This window comes from Phaseolus vulgaris, chromosome 6 (assembly GCF_000499845.2).
Source record: "Phaseolus vulgaris cultivar G19833 chromosome 6, P. vulgaris v2.0, whole genome shotgun sequence".
Taxonomy (NCBI): domain Eukaryota; kingdom Viridiplantae; phylum Streptophyta; class Magnoliopsida; order Fabales; family Fabaceae; genus Phaseolus; species Phaseolus vulgaris.
In genome coordinates this window covers 8,147,193-8,163,386 of record NC_023754.2, presented here as the reverse complement: position 1 = coordinate 8,163,386, position 16,194 = coordinate 8,147,193, and the positions used below count along the sequence as shown (strand labels likewise).

Genomic DNA, 16,194 nt, shown 5'->3' with positions numbered 1-16,194 from the left:
TTGCCCTTAGAGTTTCGCATTTCGTTTTGGTTTTGGTTTCACTTTGCATCTTCTTTGGAGTGCGCGGAGGTGGTACGTCTTCTTCTGTGGAGTGCGGTGGTTGTGGTGGTCATGGGTCGTAGGTCGACAGTGTTGTTCATCATGTACTGTTAGAGATGGGTGGTGTTAAATTAGGGTTTCATGGTTATGTAGTGTGATTTAGGGGATTAGGGTTTTTTCTATTAGGCTGCAAAATAACATGGTCTCTAAATTGGAATTCTTTTATTTAATTGTGCTGCAAAATTATGTCTTTCTTTTTTAACTAGAAAAAGTTGCTGTAAATTTTTTTTTTTGGGCATAAATTGAAATTGGGGGAGCAGTATATTGGTATGAACTTCTTTATTTGAGTCTTTGAAGTTATATAATTCTCATTCATGAAGTTACTTACTATTAATTTTTCTTTTTTAATATGAAGGTAAACTCTTACGAGTTTACAAGTCGAGTCTACGGAGCTCCCACGAGTCTACATAGACTCGCGAGTTTGACAACCATGAAAAAAACCACATGTTCATGTGCACCTCTTATCTTCGGGTGCTAACAAAAAAAAAATATTTTGTCTACATGTGCACCATTATTATCGAGTGCTAACAACATTATTCTCAACAACTTTTACTTGCATTTAATTAGCATGTGTTATAAACAAACAAAATATTTCTCCTATTTTAACTATCTTTTTCGAGCTTTCTTACTTTAGCGCTTGGGCCGCACTCCGTGCCCACCCTTTTGGCCCATGTTGGCCCAAAAATCGAGTTGACCATACCAAAGTGTTTGGACCGAGGTCCTTAGCTTTCTATGATTGTTTTGTTGTAAGCTATTAAATTGATCAATAACAATACATTTAATCTTTTTAATTCTTTACAAAATCAACATGGAATTAGAGCTTGAAGGTCTAAGGCTCAAAACAATAAAATTGGCAACTTTGTCAATATCCCCCCAATGTTTCTTTTGTCTAACAACTGCTTTGCATGACTCTCTTGTAACACATTTTGTAAATATGTGGCCAAACTTTTTTGTTGTGATTTTTCTAAATAAAAGGGTAGTGCTAAAGCATCACAATGTTAATTATCATCTCATTTATGTTGTCACCACAATTAAAACCAATAATCTATAGCACCCGAATCCATAAACAAAAGTGGGGGAACTAGACTCCAACCCAATAAGAAAACTTATAAGGAAGTTGAAATCTAGCTATGAAACAATCAGGATTCACAAAATAAGGTATATTATCGAACCATGTATAGCACCATGAAATAATAAGAAAACTGGTTAACTTATCCACACAATAGTTTCCTTCCATTGCATGTAGCTCTTGTAAATTGTGATTTATGCTCATCATTTCCTAGTATGGTTAATTAATGGTTTTGTATCTGTTCGAGATCACAAATTAACTAGGAATATAATCAAATTATAGTATATTAATGGGTGCAAATTTCACCTTACCAAGCTGGTTTTGTGCGAATGAGTTAGACTTAAATTCCACTTTCTTAAAGATAGTATTAGAGTCATTCAAAGCCTATCGTATTCGAGTTTATTGGCCTACTGTGTCACCAACTATTTGGTTGTCCCTAGTCCAACATTGAGATTTCCAATCCTCCGTGTGTTGGGTTCTGTTGGAGACCTTACATTGACTAAAGATTTAGCAAAAAAAAGTATCTAAATAAGTGCAAACCGCATCTTACAAGCAGATTTTGGACGATTATGTTAGACTTAAAGTCCACTTTCTAATATCGCATCTAGAACTACATTACAATCCTTCAAATTGTGTCTTCCATGTGAACACATGCCATCAAGACAAACGAAACACCACATGTATCGCGTCAAATGGAGCTTTGACGCATCATCACACACCTCAATTGTGCAACTCACCTATGCCTACTGTCGGCCACTACACGTAGTGGCTTGTTTGACCTTTTTTCGGCAGCGACCATCGAAAACGAACTTGTCCCAACATCCTCTTTCTCGATCTGGTTCCATCATTGTGATCGAAGATTGTTTTATGTCTCTTTAACTCCAGTTCTCTCTCCTTCACGTGCCTATGGAGACTTCGGGTGTTGGCTGATTTGACTTTGCTATATTTATTAATTATGTCAATGTCTCACTTCTCATTGACAAGTTAGATGGCAATACTTATGACACTTGGGCATTTGATATCAAATTTTGGCTTAAGGGACAAGATTATGTTAACCATCTTACATAGACAACGACCTCGATTGATGAAAAATATCACTCTTGTTGAGTTGATGCCCAAGTTTGTAGTGTACTGGAGTTTACTCTTCACCCTTCCCTGAAGCAAATATTTTATGCCCGTGAGACATGTGTTGGGGTTTAGGAACATGCCCTATTATTGTACACCAATGATACTCAATGCCTTTATGCCTTTTGTCAAAATCTCTTGAGTATCATCACACCTAGACATATTGATGGCTCCATGGCTGAGTACTTAGGCAAAGTTCATGGTGTCCTACACGACTTCAATGAACTATTGCCTCTACTGCCACTCTTGCTCAAGAACTCAAGCAATGCCAAACCTTATTTATCTTGATTGCCTTGTTGGGCTTCATAACAACTAGTCATCGATTCCTTATTAGATTTTGGGTTCTCCTATTGTACCCACATTGAACTCTGCTTTGTCCATTTTATTGTGAGTCGAGCCGATTACGCATTGACATACCTTCAGCCATCATTCCAATTCCACATCAACTAGAGATATGGCCACAATATAATATATAAGTGAATGTAAACCTTAATTTATAAGCCGATTTTTGTAAGGTTGAGTTAGGTTTAAGCCTAACTTCCTAAGATGGTTTAAGAGCTATCCAAGTGAGATTTGTTGGGTTTATTGTGCTACCTGCTATTGGATCCTTATTGGGCCACCCACAAATATCTAGTCTCACACTTTAGATTTTGTATTAAAGAGAAATGGTGCAATGACTTCATAAATATTTGTCTTTCAAAAATGTATATTTTTTCTCTTATTAATCTGCATTAATTTATTGAGTCCATGAACTCTTAAGAATTTACCATACCTTTGTTTATGTGTTGCATTGAAATGTATCCATTTCAGATCTGATATAGGGTATTTCGGAGGTTCTAATCTAGAGAAATTGTTTGTGTAAGTGACAATTCTGTACGTACATATGGAATTTATGTCAAATATTTGAAAATTGAATTGTGTGTGATGTGTACATCAAACTTCATTTCTTACTTTATTCTTGTTTTCCTTTGGCAATAATTTGTTTTTTCAATATTGAATTGCGGAAGGCTGAAACCTTTATCTCATCTCTTACTATGTTTATGCCTTGTTTAATTTTCACCAGATTCTTAGGATGGCTCCTAGGACTTCTTTGTTTCAATTGGAGGAAGCAGGCCGACATTACTGTGAAGATCATTGGGATACTCTCAAAGATCAACATAATGAAATTGATTATGTGGATTTATTGCAGTATTGTTTCTCTTCTGCATATATGTTGGCACTACTGCATGATGTTCTTGGGATTGCTATGGAAGAGAAAAGGTATTGTTATATTAAGAATAATATATGAAATTGAGAATGAGACCTTGGACAAAAGTAATGTGACTAGCTTAATAGCGAAAATAAAAATATATGGATGTCAATGTATTGTTAAAAATATGAATTTGAAAATTGGAGTTAAGAGTATGTGTATAAAGCAATTTTTTAAAATTGGGTTAATTGATCAAAACACTACTTCAAGGTGTAATGGTTTAATTGTGGTCAAATCAGTATTTATAGAATAGAAGTACTAGTTAAATAATATGTAAAATAATATTAAAGAAACATATAATCACAATTTATAGTAATAAAAACTAAAATTAAAGCATAATTTTATAGTTTCTTACTATTTAAAGTACATACAATAGTTCAAATCAAATATGTTGTGGAATAGCTCAAACAAACTCACTAGAGGCTGTCTACCACACCAACGATAAAATCTTAAGATAAAATGTTAACAGAGAAACCCGCCAAAAAAGAATACCTGGAAGGCAAACAATCGAAGGACAAGGAAGAATCATACAGAAAGAATGTGATTCAATTAAAGTGTTAACAAACAATAGTTCAAATATGTTGTGGAATAGCTCAAACAAAATCACTGTAGACCATTGGAGGGTGTGTAAACGAGCGAGCAAGACAGAGAGAATACCATGCCAATGATAAAATGCTAATAGAGAAACCTGCAAAAAAAAGCTGGAAGGCAAACAATGGAAGGACAATGAAGAATCGCACACAAAAATAATATGATTCAATTGAAGTATTAATGAACTTCAAATTTACATTCATGACAAAAGTCTTATGAAATATATATTACAAATCGAAGTTTCTCTCTTAGTGAATTCTTGCCCAACTAATAGTTTCTGTTTATACTATTGAACAACTCTCAGTTAACAAAACTTTTAATATAAGTGTCCAATTTATATAGCATAACTATCGTAACTAACTTCCGTATATCACACCTAAACTAGTGGAGGAGATATGTGAACAATACTTCCACTACTGTGCTTGAAAGTTCAATTAAGGAAAACTTTTTAGATGATACAAATGAAGAGGAAGTTAAGGTTTGATACAAGCAAACGGTTTGATGCCAGCAAACACTCTAGTATAAGACATACATGCTAGAACCATCCTATGATCTCGGACCATAAGACAGTTTGGAGCAATCAGACAATATAGGAACCTTAACAAGATTTTACTATATGAATTCTCACAAATTCACATTAGTTCAGCACGAATCTTCTGAGTAGAGTCACTACCTACCACTAAGCTCATTACAGGCTTAACCACGAATCAATTTGATCAAATCCAAGCAATAAAAAAACTTGTTGCTTGGTAGAACTTTTGTATTCATATCAAAGAGATTATGATCTACTGAGACCTTTATCGCCTTCATAGACTCTCGAGCAATCTCTTCTTTTACAAAATGCATCTTGAAATTAATATGTTTAGTTCTTTCACAGTAGACTTGATTCTTGGATAATGGTATAGCGCTACTATTGTCATAGTAGACGATGACAACTTGGTCTTGCTCCTTCAACTCTCTGGCTAGATCTCTTACCCCTAAGGCTTCCTTCATTGCTTTTCTCTGGAAAATATACTTTGTTTCATGAAAGTCCTTACATTACCATATGCAGTTAACTCATAACTTGTGAAAGATTTTCTAGTGTCTAAACTCCTAGTGTAGTCCAAATCAATGAAACCCTCCATGGGATTGTCTTTGGCATATTGTCTAGCTCCACCATAAACTTAAATACTTTCAAGCAATCCTTTCAGATAACAAAGAATCCATTTAAGAGTCTGTTAATGTGCTCACCTAGGATTTGACATGAATGTGCTAGCAACATTCACAACATAGGCTATGTCAGGGCGAATGCAAACCCTTGCATACATCACAAAACCAATGATGTTTGGATAGGGAAAACTAAGCATATACTTTTGTTCCTTCACTATGTTATGAGATTGGAAGCAAGAGCTGTGGACATAAGTTTCAAGTTTGTTATACAAATTTTAAATCCTTCATATCAAATTTCCTATTCAGCTTAGCATTAAGCATTTTATTACAAAGTGGACTTTAAGCCTAACTCAACCCCATAAAACCGGCTCATGAGGTTGAGGTTTGCACCCACTTATATACAATGAAAGACTCTAATCTCTAGTCGATGTGGGATCTCCAACACACCACTCACACCGAGACTGCCAACTCGTGCGTGGGACTATATATTATGGGTGGTCCGATAGCGGGTGGCCTGATAAGCCCAATAAATACTTGTTAGGATAAGCTCGAAATGACTCTGATACCATATTAAAAAATGGACTTTCAAATTGTGTTTGAATCATTCTGTAAAACTTTATAAACAGGTGAAAAACTTCAAACTTATCTTTCATGAGAAATATCCAGTAACCCGAGTACAATTATCAATAAATGAAACAAACCATTTTGCACCCGAGATATTAGGAATAGGTGAAGATCCCCATACATCTGAATGAATAAAATCAAAAGGTTTAGAACTTTTATTACCATTGGGAGGAAAAGTTGTCCGATGATGTTTAGCAAACTGACAAACATCTCAATGAAATGACTCAGCAGACACTTTTGTAAATAAAACAGGAAATAAGGACTTTAGGGTACTAAAGGGAGGATGATCAAGATGTCTGTGTTGAAGCCATTTCTTAGAGGATGACCAAGATTCACGACCTTGCTGGAGATTAGAAGTGTGTGCCTGTAGTCTAGCACACTTTTTATTTTCTTCATGCTGTAAATAATATAACCCGCCCTGCTCTTTAGCAATTCCAATAGTCTTCCCCGTGGCAAGATCCTGAAAAACACAATGGGAAGGGAAAAATACCACTGCACAATTTAAATCTTAGGTAATCTTTTGAATAGACAAGAGGTTATTGGATAGTTTGGGAACATGAAGCACATTTTTTAAAGGAAATGAAGGTTGAAGGTGAATGTTACCACAACCATTAACGAGGGTAGTGGAACCATTAGCAATAGTAATATATGGGTTACCAGATAAAGCAGTGTAGGATGAAAAAGAAGAGGAATGAGGTGTCATATGATCAGTAGCACCAGAGTCTATAATCTAGATATTTTCAGTACTAGAAGCATTAAAGGATAAAAAACTAGAACTCTTACCACTCATAGTGAAGGAACAATAGCTAGATGGCTTACTAAGGGAGTCCATGAGAGCTCAAAACCAACTGAGTTTTTCATATTGGCAAAATTTGATCTTGTTAAAAAAAAAAATCCGCCAGAAAAATTTCTCGATGGCGGTTTCCGACAATCGGCGACAGTTTTTGGCGAGCAGTGGCAGTTCCGGTGAGCGAAGGCGGCAGTGGTCGGTGGTGGTGGTCGACGGAGGTCAATGACGGTGGCAGTAACAATCAATGGTGCAAGGTGGTGGTGGTGGTCAATGGAGAAAAGATAAGGAAAATAAAAAGTTGCAGCATTTAAGGCTGTCCAAAAAAAAAAAAATTGCCGCAATGAAGGCTGGCAAGGAAAATGATTACAGCAATGAAGGCTGCTAAAAAAAAGGTTGCAGAAGCAGAGTCTCCCTAATCAGGAGCTCTGATACCATATTACAAAGTGAACTTTAAGCCTAACTCAACCCTATAAAACCGGCTTATGAGGTTGAGGTTTGTACTCACTTATATACAATGAAAAACTCTAATTTCTAGTCGATGTGGGATCTCCAACACTTTTCAACTATTGGCTATTAGAATGTCATCAACAAACAACAACAATACTATGAAGCAATCTTCTGCTAGAAACTTAAAGTAGACACAAGTATCGTATTTGCTACGTTCAAAAGCAACACATGGAATGAGCTCATCAAATTGCTTGTTCCATTGCCTTTAGGATTGTTCAGACCATGCAAAGATCTGTTTAGTTTACAAACACAATCTTTGTCTCCTATTTCAAATCCTTCTGGTTGTTTCATGTAGATGGTCTTTTTTAAGTCCCCATATAAAAATGCAGTTTTAATGTCCATTTATTCTAGCTGAAGGGTTAAGCTTAGCAACCATGGTTAATAGTATTTGTATGGATCTATGCTTTACAATAAGCTCTTTGTATCTGAGTAAAGCCCTTAGACCACCAATCTCCCTTTGAATTATCAATTCTTGAACAGTGTTATCAATATCGGATAACGGATCATATCGGAGACCCCAAAATTCCTTTATAGAGTTATAATGGAACCCATAACGGGTTATGGCGGAAGCATGACAGTCGAAAAAAATATAATATATATATATATATATATATATATATATATATATATATAACTTCAAAAAATGAAAAAATAATGAAAGAGACAATCATAACTAAAGATTATATTATTTAATGGGGCATATCCGTCCTCCTCTTCCCCTTTAGAGAAACTCTTGTTAAAGTCAGTTAATTTTTCAAACTCAGAATCAGAGCTATCATGCAATTCATTCTCAACCCCAATTTAAATCTTCTTTTTGCCCATTTTTGTTTGGGATAAGGTTGCAGCTGGACCTTTCTTAGAAGCTTGGGAAGAGACAATGACAATACCATCACCACTAGATGGTAACTTTCTTTTACTGCTTGCTTGTCTCTGTGTGTAAATTATTGGTTCTCCAACACCTAAAGCTTCATAAACAATTGCCCAATTAAGAGTGGGATCATCATCAACTCATTTCCTCGTCTTCAGTATCATCATCTACTTGTCCCACTAACCACTCATTGCACTCATCAATGTCATTGAGTTGAATAGGGTCTATTTCATCCCTGATATTATATCTTTGAGTAAGTTGTTGGTTATACTTTACGTAAACCAAATCATGCTACCTTTTGTGCTTCAATCTGTTCCTTTTTTTGGAATGAATATGCAAGTATAATGTGAATTAATTTCTTTCTACATCCTACAACATAATAATGAAATGAGTCCTGTCATGAAAAATAACTATTACTTACTTGCTTAAATACACTCCAATTGCGCTCACATCCTGATGAGCTACATGTCAAACTTAAAATCTTGATTGCTAGTACCATCAAGACCAACTTTGATTGTAAAAACCCACCTATAACCAACAATAGATTTTCCAAAAGGTAAAGCAACAAGTTCCCAAGTTCCACTGGTCTGAAGAGCATTTATTTAATCATGCATTGCCTGACAACATGTAGATGTTCATAGATAATAAAGACCATGAGACTTACATCCGATGTCAATCATCCGTCCCAAATTTCGGTCCTATAAACAAAAAAAATCTTTGGTAAAAGAAATAACATAATCAAGGGAACGAGTTAAACGACTAATGGATAATAAGTTGGAGGAAGACCCAGGAACATAAAAAACATTAACAATAGATAATGAAAGGAGATGAATAGTACCATCACCATGGGATGAGACACTAAAGCCATTAGCCATGGTAACAAATGGTAAATAACCAGAGGTAGACATAGAAGAGAAAAAAAGATTTATTACCAGTAATGCGATTTCTCACACCTAAGTTTAGAACCCAAGGACCAAGGGAATTGGAGTGAGTGAAACTAACAAAAGATGTACCTGAATGTGCAACAAAAGTAGTGGATCCAGAGTTCTGACGATCCTAATACCATTTACGAAGTTCATTGAAAATAGCAGACTGATTTGGGGTATCAAATGAAGTAGGGTCCAAAGTAGAAGGTTGCATAGGAGTAGTTTGGGCAATCGCAACAATTCTAGAAGGATGACCATGTAAGACATAACCTATTAATTTTTTGGCCAGGCATGCCACAATGGTCACACTTGTGACGCCCTTTGCCTAGCTTGTGAGGGCTAGTGCGATCATTACACTGAGAGACTAAAGTAGAAGAGTCATCAACAAGGTAGATATATCATTGACGTGTTTACTTGACACACGTAGAAGGTAGAGCAAGTGGTAGTAAAATTGGACATAACAGGAGATCCCAAAATCAGATCTAAGACATGAGGATAATCATAAGGAAGTTCATGTAAGCCCAATAACAAGAAGAACTTGGATCTTTTTCCTAGTTCTTGAGAAGGAGTTGAGACAGGAGGGAATAACTCATTAAAATCATGAAAAAGAGCATGAAGTTTACTAAGATATTAAGCCATTGCCCTCTAAAGGTGTACGTTTTACTCATAATCTATCTCTACATTATACTGCTTTAAGCTACCATCAACTATCTCAACCTTTTTATACCTGCATTTCGTCTATTTCTTTTGTGTTCATCCCAAAGTCTGTAGGTGATGCCTTAGGTATGATACCATATTAAGAATAAAAAAATAAAGATAGGATTACTTTTCCTGGTGCGAAATACACACATAGAGTTGTTTAATTATAGATGGAAATAAAAACAAAATAACATAATAGAATAATAGAAACTATGGACTAAGCCCGTTATATTCAACGGAACAATATTCAAGACTGTAATCAGTTTTGAACCTCATTATCACTTTGATTCTCAACTAGACACTTCTTGCTCTTGAGATTTTTAAAGTCATCGTCTCTGATATTTTGAGTGTAGACCAATAACTTCCTCGAATAATAATCAAGGGTTCCTTTTGTCCTTTGTTATCCCATATTAACACGAATTTTGCAGTTTTTTCCTTGGATACCGTGTTCACAAAATCTCAACTCAATTAAATCTCAAGTCAATTAACATTCACTTCCAAACAAGCCCTACTTCAACTCAATTAAGTCTTTCTCGCTTACAAAGACCAAATCAATCTTCTATGTCATATGATCATATCTCAATCTTAGACAAGACTGTCTTCTTAGTAGTAGATGATGACTCAGATAATACAAGGCATACATATGGGTCATTTTTTCTTACACACTTCATCACTATCATGGATCCCCTCAACACCTTCAAAACACCCTTCTCACCTTTAAACATATCCCTTATTTTCAAGCTCACCAAGTGATATAAGCTTACATTTCAAGCTAGGTACAAACCTAACTTTTTCAAGCAATCTCTCAATTCCATCATGCAGAGAAACTTAATGTTCCAACTCCAGTTATCTTACTGGACTTGTTATCACCAAGGAGAATTGAACCTCCTTCAAGTTCTGTAAACTCCTAGAACCATAGACGGTTAGGTGTCATATGCTATGAACATCTATTCACAATCGTTAGTATTGCTCAACACCATGCAGACCTTTGATGATTCATAACCTTTGATTATTTAACTTTATTTTTTCGTAAGTGCATGCCAGCTTTATATTATTTAATTTGTAGCTGTGTATGAGATTTAAAGAAATCATGCTGTCCCCTATATAATTAAAAATACATAATGATCTTTTCATGTGTAAGGATCTTTTATCACGTATTGCTCTCTGCCTTGTGATTGTTGAGTGTATGAAGTCAAAGCTATAAGTTGAAGTCATTATTGAATTTTCTTCTACTGCTTTTCACTCAATGATCTTTTGATTTGTCTCCTCAACCCTTTCATGGAAGGTAACAAAACAACTATTGAGATATTACTTATCTGCAGTGTTGGATTTGGGAACCAGAAGATTAACAGTCATGTAGATTGGACACTTGGATCCTTCATAGTTGAAACAATGGGAGAACCCCTTGAATTGGAACATATAGATACAGGGATGATCGTAGGGAATGAATCAGTCACATATTTTTCATTATTTGCATTTTTTTTCTTAATCATACTTGCTGCATTCTTTGTTATGCAATGGAGAAAGCCACAATTGAAGACGGTATATGACCTTGAGAAGGGGCACTATATTGTTACAAGAATACGCAGGTGATATGTATCGTCTGCCTAGAATTTGTTGGGTTCAGTTTTCCTCATTTGTCAAGGGCATGCAAAATTATGTGCATTTCATGTTCATCCAAAATATCTCAGAGAAAGTCTAAGGTCCAGAGCAACAATGAAATTTACTTAGCAGATCACAGCGCGGATATGACGCAGAAAGGACCATTGTCTGGAATATGTGGAGCTAGCTCAATTGACTTTTGGCTGTTTCATAATTGTAATTTCTTTTTCTCCTCCTTTTCTTTTTGCCTTCTAGATGTGGAAGAGGGAAGGTGAAAGAGATGCCTTAAAATCTGGCATTTTATATTTAGTAATCAACGGGGATGTGCAGGTAGATGGATGGTTACGATCAGATTATCAGTTGGATAGTTAATTATATTTTATCTAGTATATCAGTCCCACTCTATACTAATGTCAATTGCTTGTTATTAACAATTTCGTCAAGTTCATCTTTTCTTGAATCTTAATCTCTGGTTTGAGTTTTGGGGTGCTCTTGCCATATTTTTCTGCAGGGGCAAGGGGCCTTTAGATACTACCATTGTAAATGTGTACCTGGAAGCATTTTGTTTGCTTTGATAAAATACTACACAAAGTGCCTTGTAAACTTAGAAATAGGTGGCTAAATTGTATGGAAATTTTGAGGAATAGCTCACATTTACAGAGAAGTAAGCAAATGTGTTGATTACTATTTTAGGATTAGAAATCATGTCAGTTTTTGGTGGGATGAAATTCCACCTTTTAAATCCCACCTTTTATATATCTTATGACTTTTGTAATGACATATATTTGCCCTCCACTTATATTTTCATAATGGGTTTGGTGTGGTTCCTCACTCTTGTATTTTTTTTTCTTGTATCTGGTATTTTAGGTGTCTAAAGTGCTACCTAATTACATATGCATTCAATATAGTGATGTATTAGCATACATGTTTTGATAAAATAAAAAAAACTAAACTACCACTAACTAAAATAACTCGATTTAATTCATTCAATCATCTTGAGTAACCGAGTGTTCAACGCAAATAACTGAGTGATCTATCTTAAACAGAACATAAGTTTAAGATAGATCACGTACCATAAATTCAAATTTGTAAAGTAGCTTATATGCTCAATGTGGAGTTGTCTAATGTCCTCATACTTCCTTTTCCTAGTTTCACTTCAAATTTCTTGTCTTGCGTACTTATTGAAGTCTAAAATGTTTCAATACACATTTTCCCCGTTTACTCTTATGTCCCCCTTCTCAGATTTCTCTCTTATTCTCCAAACAAATTTGAAATGATAATGGGATTTCATGTGATAATAATTGTCTTTTTTATGTTTTTGTTTTAATTTACTAAATATTTTTCTCTTGTTTTCATAAACCTTTCGAAGTTCATTACTTCAAATAAATAATATTCTCCAGAAATATTTATATTATATTAAAACAAAATATAAGAAACTTTAATTAATTTAAAACACATGCTTTTTAGTGTACTTTAAAATGAATAATAAAAAAGTAAAAATTTAAACTTATTCAATATAAGGTTTTCGTTTTATACTTTCACAAAACTTGAATAATCAACGTTTAAATTTTCCACTACAAATTGCAATTCTAATAAATGAAATTACAAATTAAAAACTGAATACTATGCATAACATTGACGTAGGTGTAAAGAGTTATATATATAAAAGAATAAAGTGAAGAACTTGCTCGCCAAAATAGTGGAGGCTTTAAAAAGATTCAAGATTGTCATAGAATCCAAAACAAGCCTAAAAATACAAAAGATTTAAAGACGAGCTAAACTTCTAAGATTGAGTTTTTTTTGTCTTGTTCTTGTTTGGGTTTTGGATAGATTACGTTTTAGTTAGGCTTAAGGGCGAAAAGTTTGGTTCTAAGGTGACTTAGGTTGACTCTTGGAAAAATTAGAATGAATGAATACCGGAGGATTTCTTGGAGAAAAAATCTTTGAACAACTAGAAAAGTTTGTTGAAGCTAGTGTAGGAGTTGGATTTTGGTTATATTTTTTGGACTTTTTGTAGAACCAATTGGTGGGATTTGTTGGAAAAATGACAGGGAAGGTATTGTTCTAAGTTTGTGAATTTTGGAGGTGATTTGGGTGGTAAAAGATGGATCGATCAAAATCTATAATTGGGCCCTACGAAGATGTTTCTTGATTACCTTCGAGAAATACAAGGGTGTGTATAGTAAATCCTATCAATCACCTCTTAGACAACATTATAAGTTTAGAAGTCGTCTTCATTTTACATAGTTTAACATAGATATCTCTTCTTTATATGGAAATACAAATGTTAAGGCTATCTAGAATGGAAGATGAAGGTTGAGATTATGTGTTTTTTTTTTTTAAACAAAGACAATATGATGTTTCAATTGGGAGATTATGTGTTTTTTTTTTAAACAAAGACAATATGATGTTTCAATTGGGAGAAAATTAAAAATAATGAATTGAGAGAAAATTAAAAATAATGAATTGACATGAGTTGAAGGCATGTATAAAAAGAAAATTTGTTTCACCTTTAGAAAAGAAAAACTACAAGCTCTTATTTGAGAAAGGGAAGAAAAAGAAAAGAGAGAGAAGGAGAAGAAAGAGATAAAAGAAAAAGAGAAAGAAAGAATAGAAATAGATGTGGAAGAAAAAAAATTCTCCTTTATAGCAAACCCTTGTGAGGACTTGCTTAAAAATAATTTGTGTCTAGAGTTGAACTAGACATTGATATAAACTCTTCTTTCTTAAAAGAATATTGTGAAAGGTTAATTAAAAAAAAGATGAAGTTGAAGAAAAATTCAAAACAAAAAGAATATCCTATAACACCCTGTACAAATATAGTTGAGAAATAATCTTAAAAGAACATTGTTGAGAAATATTGAATTCTTCTTTTTATACATATTTTGATGTTAATTCTTCTTTTCAAAACCAAAAAAACAGAGTGAAAGAAAAGATATTTCCAAAGCAACAAACCTTATTTTACCTTCTAAAAATTATTATAAAAATAAGGCATTGTTTTCTTGTAAAAAAAATTGTAATAATTTTTTTTTTACATTTGTTTGATGATTATTGCAAATGGATATTTGATATTGAAATAAATATAAATCAAACAAATAAAGGTTGTAGTCAATGAGCTTCATGCAAGATCTAAGGACATATCTTCTTTCAAGAGGAAGGTGTGATAAAACTTGTCTGAGAGACTGCACTCAAGAATAAAGATGTTATAGAGTTAGAGACTTGATCATGAAGATTTTGGAAGCATCAAGAATACAATATCTTTATTTGTAAAAATTGTACAAAGTAGTTTAGAAATTTATTTTGGGCCTGTATTTCGGTAAAGTAGAATAGGATTTTGGGCCTTCCATTTTGGATCGAGTAGTATAGGATTTTTTGCCATGGGCAGTCACACAGGGCTTAAGTAGGCACCACATAGCTTTGCTCTTCAACTCTCTTTTACCACTTGTCTATCTCCAATTGGAGAGTATTTTGAAGCTTGGGATGCAAGCTATCTTGCCACATGTCACTACGTGAATGGAGAGAATTATGAAGCTTGTTCCACAAGCTATTACTGCTACATGTCGTTGTGTGAGTGGAGAGAATTTTAAAAACTTGTGGCACAAGTTTAAATGACTAAAGCACTATAATAAGAGTGTTTAGATATGTAATTTTTAGACTTTGCTTAAGTAATGAATTTCCGTCAAATTGGTTTTAGAATTCCTCTCTTAGTCTTCTTATCCTTTGCTCTCATTATCTTATCAGAGAAAGCTTAGAGCATTTCTAGAAGGTTGACCTACCTCCTTCTTAGCACCTATTCTCCTTCCATTTCTCACGGATTCTCCATAAATTTGATCTTCACTACTTCTGGTGCCATTCAAATCCACTATCAATTCATTTCAACCAAAGAATTCATCTAGGAGACATGGAGAACTCCACCAATAAGGATATACATAATGTTAGACATAACATGCAAGGATCATAAACTGAAAAAAAGTGATTTTGCACAATTTTCACCTAAAAAGTTGAAGAACCCAAGTAGATTTTGTTGTTTTTTATTTAAGAAAGGAATTGAAACTATTTAATATTAAAACTAAATCGATTAAACAGTAAAATTGAACAATTAAATGTGAAAAACAATAAGAAAAATTGAAAACAATTATGAACAACACGAAAGCAGTTTTGAGAAATTTTGACCGAATAACTTAGCTATTTTGATGAACCAAAGCTCTAATACCAATTGATGGACTTCTTGTTAGAATATATGGCCTTAAACGAGAGGGGGGGGGGGGTGTGAATTGTTTAAGAAAGATTTTAGTAAACTTTTAAGCTTAGAATGAAAATTCTTCGAGAGAACCTTGATTAAGGATTCAGTTTTTCAAAACAAATAGCAAAAGCATAAAGCTGGAAAAATAATCGGTTGTTTTAGCGAAACAATCGGTTGTTTATACCAGTTATCAATTGACAAAACTGAATTTAAAGAGATAGATAGGGATAGAGAGATTGTACACAGTTGTTTATACTGGTTCACTCCAAATCCAGAGCTACATCCAATCTTCTCAGAAACCCTGAGGAAATCCACTAAGCAATCACCACTTGATCACTTACACAACAACCAAGAGAATGACCTTGAACACCTCAAGAAACACACTCTCCTTGGCCAACACTAAGATTACTGATCTTGAACACCTCAAGAACACACAGCCAATCTCAGCAAACACATAAACGAATTGTTCAACAGATTACAAAGATTACACTTGTTACAGATGAATATCTGAAATCAATACAAGTAGAATCCTGTTCCAGCACCTTGATCAATCACAAACTCTTAGCAATCTCAGCACTTTGAAAAACTCTTTAGAAAAACTTTGTCAAAAGATTCTTAATTCTCAAATCTGTTTTTCTTAATATATTCAAAGA

At 34.1% G+C, this 16,194-nt stretch overlaps 1 protein-coding gene across 3 annotated transcripts in view; it reads left to right on the top strand.

Annotated features, from left to right (window-relative positions):
• Nucleotides 1–11,758, top strand: part of LOC137831034 (probable apyrase 6) — a 37,662-nt gene extending 25,904 nt beyond the window's left edge. For 2 of the 3 annotated variants that reach the window (XM_068638525.1, XM_068638524.1), the window contains 2 exons: nucleotides 3,357–3,553; nucleotides 11,019–11,758. In XM_068638525.1, coding sequence (XP_068494626.1) covers nucleotides 3,357–3,553; nucleotides 11,019–11,289 — 468 coding nt within the window. In that variant the 3' untranslated portion in view covers nucleotides 11,290–11,758. Of the gene's footprint in view, nucleotides 1–3,356; nucleotides 3,554–10,981 lie in introns of all 3 variants that reach the window. The other variant, XM_068638526.1, reaches the window with a different exon arrangement.
• The last annotated feature ends 4,436 nt before the right edge of the window (nucleotides 11,759–16,194 follow it).